We start from the raw sequence: 7,919 nt of genomic DNA, 5'->3' as shown, positions 1-7,919 counted from the left end.
CTTTATCTTTCCTATGTATCTATCCAGTCAAAACTCCTTTAAACAGCTTCATCCTTTGAGTAAGAAATTCATGTATAGTTGAAGTAAGGGATAAACTTCAAAAATGCCTTCTTGTCTTCTGTATTCTTTATTATTTCAGTTGTGGTCGTCTAGCAGGAGAGCTTATGCAAGTCGGGTAGTCTGAGACAAGTTATTTGTGATGAAATGTGTGATCTAACTGCCCCACCAATCCAAAGTATTAAGTTCGATAGTGTAGTCGATAGTGTAGTCGATAGTGTAGTCGATAGTGTAGTCGATAGTGTAGTCGATAGTGTGGTCGATAGTGTAGTCGATAGTGTAGTCGATAGTGTGGTCGATAGTGTAGTCGATAGTGTAGTCGATAGTGTAGTCGATAGTGTAGTCGATAGTGTAGTCGATAGTGTAGTCGATAGTGTGGTCGATAGTGTAGTCGATAGTGTAGTCGATAGTGTGGTCGATAGTGTAGTCGATAGTGTAGTCGATAGTGTAGTCGATAGTGTGGTCGATAGTGTAGTCGATAGTGTGGTCGATAGTGTAGTCGATAGTGTGGTCGATAGTGTAGTCGATAGTGTAGTCAATAGTGTAGTCGATAGTGTAGTCGATAGTGTAGTCGATAGTGTGGTCGATAGTGTAGTCGATAGTGTAGTCGATAGTGTAGTCGATAGTGTAGTCGATAGTGTGGTCGATAGTGTAGTCGATAGTGTAGTCGATAGTGTAGTCGATAGTGTGGTTGATAGTGTAGCCGATAGTGTAGTCGATAGTGTAGTCGATAGTGTAGCCGATAGTGTAGTCGATAGTGTGGTCGATAGTGTAGTCGATAGTGTAGTCGATAGTGTAGTCGATAGTGTGGTCGATAGTGTAGTCGATAGTGTGGTCGATAGTGTGGTCGATAGTGTAGTCGATAGTGTAGTCGATAGTGTAGTCGATAGTGTGGTCGATAGTGTAGTCGATAGTGTAGTCGATAGTGTAGTCGATAGTGTAGTCGATAGTGTGGTCGATAGTGTAGTCGATAGTGTAGTCGATAATGTAGTCGATAGTGTGGTCGATAGTGTAGTCGATAGTGTAGTCGATAGTGTAGTCGATAGTGTAGTCGATAGTGTAGTCGATAGTGTGGTCGATAGTGTAGTCGATAGTGTAGTCGATAGTGTGGTCGATAGTGTAGTCGATAGTGTGGTCGATAGTGTAGTCGATAGTGTAGTCGATAGTGTAGTCGATAGTGTAGTCGATAGTGTAGTCGATAGTGTGGTCGATAGTGTAGTCGATAGTGTAGTCGATAGTGTAGTCGATAGTGTGGTCGATAGTGTAGTCGATAGTGTAGTCGATAGTGTAGTCGATAGTGTAGTCGATAGTGTAGTCGATAGTGTGGTCGATAGTGTAGTCGATAGTGTAGTCGATAGTGTAGTCGATAGTGTAGTCGATAGTGTAGTCTATTCAAAATTCAAAAAGGCAATCGCATCTCTGAGCTGTCTGTGTTGTAGGTGTTTCGTAACAGTTGAATAAGATGAGTGAAAAGAAGAAACGCACACGCTGCTCTGTCTAGTATCACTGCTCTGTCTAGTATCACTGCTCTGTCTAGTATCACTGCTCTGTCTAGTATCACTGTTCTGACTAGTATCACTGTTCTGGCTAGTATCACTGTTCTGTCTAGTATCACTGCTCTGGCTAGTATCACTGCTCTGTCTAGTATCACTGTTCTGGCTAGTATCACTGCTCTGTCTAGTATCACTGTTCTGACTAGTATCACTGTTCTGTCTAGTATCACTGTTCTGTCTAGTATCACTGTTCTGACTAGTATCACTGTTCTGTCTAGTATCACTGTTCTGTCTAGTATCACTGTTCTGTCTAGTATCACTGCTCTGGCTAGTATCACTGTTCTGGCTAGTATCACTGCTCTGGCTAGTATCACTGTTCTGTCTAGTATCACTGTTCTGTCTAGTATCACTGCTCTGGCTAGTATCACTGTTCTGGCTAGTATCACTGCTCTGGCTAGTATCACTGCTCTGGCTAGTATCACTGCTCTGTCTAGTATCACTGTTCTGTCTAGTATCACTGTTCTGTCTAGTATCACTGTTCTGGCTAGTATCACTGTTCTGGCTAGTATCACTGCTCTGGCTAGTATCACTGCTCTGGCTAGTATCACTGTTCTGTCTAGTATCACTGTTCCGGCTAGTATCACTGCTCTGGCTAGTATCACTGCTCTGACTAGTATCACTGCTCTGGCTAGTATCACTGCTCTGTCTAGTATCACTGTTCTGTCTAGTATCACTGCTCTGGCTAGTATCACTGTTCTGTCTAGTATCACTGCTCTGTCTAGTATCACTGCTCTGACTAGTATCACTGCTCTGTCTAGTATCACTGCTCTGTCTAGTATCACTGTTCTGGCTAGTATCACTGCTCTGTCTAGTATCACTGTTCTGTCTAGTATCACTGCTCTGTCTAGTATCACTGCTCTGTCTAGTATCACTGCTCTGACTAGTATCACTGCTCTGACTAGTATCACTGTTCTGTCTAGTATCACTGCTCTGTCTAGTATCACTGTTCTGTCTAGTATCACTGCTCTGGCTAGTATCACTGTTCTGTCTAGTATCACTGCTCTGTCTGGTATCACTGCTCTGTCTAGTATCACTGCTCTGGCTAGTATCACTGCTCTAGCTAGTATCACTGTTAGGTCTAGTATCACTGCTCTGACTAGTATCACTGTTCTGTCTAGTATCACTGCTCTGACTAGTATCACTGCTCTGTCTAGTATCACTGTTCTGTCTAGTATCACTGCTCTGGCTAGTATCACTGTTCTGTCTAGTATCACTGCTCTGACTAGTATCACTGCTCTGACTAGTATCACTGCTCTGTCTAGCATCACTGTTCTGTCTAGTATCACTGCTCTGACTAGTATCACTGCTCTGACTAGTATCACTGCTCTGTCTAGTATCACTGTTCTGTCTAGTATCACTGCTCTGACTAGTATCACTGCTCTGACTAGTATCACTGCTCTGTCTAGTATCACTGTTCTGTCTAGTATCACTGCTCTGGCTAGTATCACTGTTCTGTCTAGTATCACTGTTCTGTCTAGTATCACTGCTCTGACTAGTATCACTGCTCTGACTAGTATCACTGCTCTGTCTAGTATCACTGCTCTGTCTAGTATCACTGTTCTGTCTAGTATCACTGCTCTGGCTAGTATCACTGCTCTGACTAGTATCACTGCTCTGACTAGTATCACTGCTCTGTCTAGCATCACTGTTCTGTCTAGTATCACTGCTCTGACTAGTATCACTGCTCTGACTAGTATGACTGTTCTGTCTAATATCACTGTTCTGTCTAGCATCACTGCTCTGACTAGTATCACTGTTCTGACTAGTATCACTGCTCTGTCTAGCATCACTGCTCTGACTAGTATCACTGTTCTGACTAGTATCACTGCTCTGACTAGTATCACTGTTCTGTCTAGCATCACTGCTCTGACTAGTATCACTGTTCTGACTAGTATCACTGCTCTGACTAATATCACTGTTCTGTCTAGCATCACTGTTCTGGCTAGTATCACTGCTCTGTCTAGTATCACTGCTCTGTCTAGTATCACTGTTCTGGCTAGTATCACTGCTCTGTCTAGTATCACTGCTCTGTCTAGTATCACTGTTCTGTCTGGTATCACTGCTCTGTCTAGTATCACTGCTCTTTCTGGTATCACTGCTCTGTCTGGTATCACTGCTCTGTCTAGTATCACTGCTCTGTCTAGTATCACTGCTCTGTCTGGTATCACTGTTCTGGCTAGTATCACTGCTCTGGCTAGTATCACTGCTCTGTCTAGTATCACTGCTCTGTCTAGTATCACTGCTCTGTCTGGTATCACTGCTCTGTCTGGTATCACTGCTCTGTCTAGTATCACTGCTCTGGCTAGTATCACTGTTCTGTCTGGTATCACTGTTCTGTCTAGTATCACTGTTCTGTCTAGTATCACTGCTCTGTCTAGTATCACTGTTCTGGCTAGTATCACTGCTCTGACTAGTATCACTGCTCTGTCTGGTATCACTGTTCTGTCTAGTATCACTGCTCTGGCTAGTATCACTGTTCTGTCTAGTATCACTGTTCTGTCTAGTATCACTGCTCTGGCTAGTATCACTGTTCTGTCTAGTATCACTGTTCTGTCTAGTATCACTGCTCTGGCTAGTATCACTGTTCTGTCTAGTATCACTGTTCTGGCTAGTATCACTGTTCTGTCTAGTATCACTGTTCTGTCTGGTATCACTGTTCTGTCTGGTATCACTGTTCTGTCTAGTATCACTGTTCTGTCTAGTATCACTGTTCTGTCTAGTATCACTGCTCTGGCTAGTATCACTGTTCTGTCTAGTATCACTGTTCTGTCTGGTATCACTGTTCTGTCTGGTATCACTGTTCTGTCTAGTATCACTGTTCTGTCTAGTATCACTGTTCTGTCTAGTATCACTGCTCTGTCTGGTATCACAGTTCTGTCTAGTATCACTGTTCTGTCTAGTATCACTGCTCTGACTAGTATCACTGCTCTGTCTAGTATCACTGCTCTGACTAGTATCACTGCTCTGACTAGTATCACTGCTCTGTCTAGTATCACTGCTCTGACTAGTATCACTGCTCTGACTAGTATCACTGCTCTAGCTAGTATCACTGCTCTGTCTAGTATCACTGCTCTGTCTAGTATCACTGTTCTGTCTAGTATCACTGCTCTGTCTGGTATCACAGTTCTGTCTAGTATCACAGTTCTGTCTAGTATCACAGTTCTGTCTAGTATCACTGCTCTGACTAGTATCACTGCTCTGTCTAGTATCACTGTTCTGTCTAGTATCACTGCTCTGTCTGGTATCACTGCTCTGTCTAGTATCACTGCTCTGGCTAGTATCACTGCTCTGACTAGTATCACTGCTCTGACTAGTATCACTGCTCTGTCTAGTATCACTGTTCTGTCTAATATCACTGTTCTGGCTAGTATCACTGCTCTGGCTAGTATCACTGCTCTGGCTAGTATCACTGCTCTGACTAGTATCACTGCTCTGTCTAGTATCACTGCTCTGACTAGTATCACTGTTCTGTCTAGTATCACTGCTCTGACTAGTATCACTGCTCTGGCTAGTATCACTGCTCTGTCTAGTATCACTGTTCTGTCTAGTATCACAGTTCTGTCTAGTATCACAGTTCTGTCTAGTATCACTGCTCTGGCTAGTATCACTGTTCTGTCTAGTATCACAGTTCTGTCTAGTATCACAGTTCTGTCTAGTATCACTGCTCTGTCTAGTATCACTGCTCTGTCTAGTATCACTGCTCTGACTAGTATCACTGCTCTGTCTAGTATCACTGTTCTGTCTAGTATCACTGCTCTGTCTGGTATCACTGCTCTGGCTAGTATCACTGCTCTGACTAGTATCACTGTTCTGACTAGTATCACTGCTCTGGCTAGTATCACTGTTCTGTCTAGTATCACTGCTCTGTCTAGTATCACTGTTCTGTCTAGTATCACTGCTCTGTCTGGTATCACTGTTCTGTCTAGTATCACTGCTCTGGCTAGTATCACTGCTCTGGCTAGTATCACTGCTCTGTCTGGTATCACTGCTCTGTCTAGTATCACTGCGCCCTTATGTGGACGTAGGTGGGTGGAGCAATTTATAAACACTCACAAAAGCTCTGACGAAGGCCTTGAGGCCGATAGTGTCATCTACCAAAGTAATCAGACAATTGATTTTTACTAAAATGTAACTATTTAACTTCTTGGCTCAAGTAAAACATGTTAAACTTCTTCCACTACTACAAAAATACCTGTGAAGAGTTAAAGCAAGTCCCACCAATTCCAGTTATAATTTATTCCACTATTAAATGTGTCACTCTCACAAAAACATAGTGATTGTTCACTATAGGTACTATATTGAGTCAGCTCTAGAACGCTCATCCTCAACCTCCACACACATTTGTGGATGATACGTGGCATTGTCTGAACAAATCAATTCCAGGCGAAGACACCAGTGCTGTGGCATTTTCAACAGCGCTCATCATTTAGATGCCCAGTGACTCTTACAAAAAGAAGCTCACAGTTTCCCGGCTAATTAGATTTATTTTTTATTTTTTAAGAAAGTTGTGATCTTCCTGGCATTTGTGACCAGGCATATCAGAATAGAATATTTATACAGTGTATGTTGTTAAATGAAGAGAGTGAGGGAACATAAAGGATGAATTGGCTCTGGACAACACGTTTTGCAGACAGGGCATTTTTGCAGCTACAGTGGGCCATTAGAAAGCAGCACAGCTCTTCAAGGCACAGTCTTTCCGCCCCTCTTTAGGTTCCTCTTTTACATTTTAATGACATTTCGAGAGAGGTAAATAATGAGCTTTTCCTAGCCAGTCTAGCCACCCTATCTTTCTCTTGTTCTCCCTCTGCCAAGCCCTCCTTTCTCCTCCTTTCTCCTCCACTCTGTCTTCTGTCTCCGGGTATCGTAGCCGAGATGTGCTGAGCTAGGAGGAAGTTGAAGGTGAAAGGCAGTCATCCAGAAACCACAATTAAATCAGGAGTGGCACAGTGAATGCCCGGGCACCCCTGGCGAAGCAGATAAAGTGGAGTTGTCCAGCCTACCGAGGATAGAGCTTTCGAGTCCTGTTGAAGCACGGAAAACACTGACTTACAGAAAATCCATCTCTGGACGAGGGATGGGCACGGTACTCTGGATGTTAGTATTTAATTACTTGAGTGAGTACTCATTTTTATACGTGCATATATTATTAAAAAAAACTGACAATGAAAAGGCTTTGATATAATTTTGTTACCTACGAGGATACCATGAAATACTTAATTTAATAGAATAACAAACTTTTGAAATGTGTTTTTATAACTATATTCAATATAGTCAAAAGTTTGGACACACCTACTCATTCTAGGGTTTTTCTTTCTTTCATAATTTTTTTTTATTTCTCCCCAATTTCGTGGTATCCAATTGTTAGTAGTTACTGTCTTGTCTCATTGCTACAACTCCCGCATGGACTCGGGAGAGATGAAGGTCAAGAGCCCTACGTCCTCCGAAAACACAAACACAACCCGCACTGCTTCTTACCACAGCGCGCATCCAACCCGGAAGCCAGCCGCACCAATGTGTCGGAGGAAACACCGTACACCTAGCGACCCAAGGATATCCCTGCCGGCCAAACCCTCCCTAACCCTGACGACGCTAGGCCAATCGTGCGCCGCCCCATGGGCCTCCCGCCCCCAGTGTCTGGGCTCGAACCCAGAGTCTCTGGTGGCACAGCTAGCACTGCAATGCAGTGCCGTAGACCACTGTGCCACCCGGGAGGCCAAGTTTTCTTCATTTTGACTATTTTCTACATTGTCGAATAATAGCAAAGACGTCAAAACTATGAAATAACACATAGGGAATCATGTAGTAACCAAAAAAGTGTTCAACAAATTCAAATATATTTTATATTTGAGATTCTTCAAAGTAGCCACCTTTTGCCTTGATGACAGCTTTGCACATGCTTGGCATTCTCTCAACCAGCTTCATGAGGTAGTCACCTGGAATGCATTTCAGTTAACAGGTGTGCCTTGTTAAAAGTTCATTTGTGGAATTTCTTTCCTTCTTAATGAGTTTGAGCCAATCAGTTGTTATGTGACAAGGTAGGGGTGGTATACAGAAGATAGCCCTATTTGGTAAAAGACCAAGTCCACATTATGGCAAGAACAGGTCAAATAAGCAAAGAGAAAAGACAGTCCATCATTACTTAAAGGTCAGTCAAAACGAGAAATTTCAAGAACTTTCTTCAAGAGCAGTCGCAAAAACCATCAAGCGCTGTGATGAAACTGGCTCTCATGAGGACCGCCACAGGAAGGGAAGACCCAGAGGTACCTCTGCTGCAGAGGATAAGTTCATTAGAGTTAACTGTCTCTCATG

General features: G+C 43.1%; 1 protein-coding gene across 1 annotated transcript in view; it reads right to left on the bottom strand.

The window, feature by feature from the left end:
* Nucleotides 1-213: 213 nt before the first annotated feature.
* The window catches only part of LOC118937462 (dynein heavy chain-like), a 43,295-nt gene continuing 35,589 nt past the window's right edge, over nt 214-7,919 (bottom strand). Inside the window, exon 2 of the mRNA XM_036936634.1 lies at nt 214-1,445. Coding sequence (XP_036792529.1) covers nt 214-1,445 — 1,232 coding nt within the window. The remainder of the gene's footprint in view (nt 1,446-7,919) is intronic.

This window comes from Oncorhynchus mykiss, chromosome 11, assembly GCF_013265735.2.
Source record: "Oncorhynchus mykiss isolate Arlee chromosome 11, USDA_OmykA_1.1, whole genome shotgun sequence".
In the NCBI taxonomy this organism is placed as follows: Eukaryota; Metazoa; Chordata; class Actinopteri; order Salmoniformes; family Salmonidae; genus Oncorhynchus; species Oncorhynchus mykiss.
This window is presented reverse-complemented; position numbering and strand designations above follow the sequence as displayed.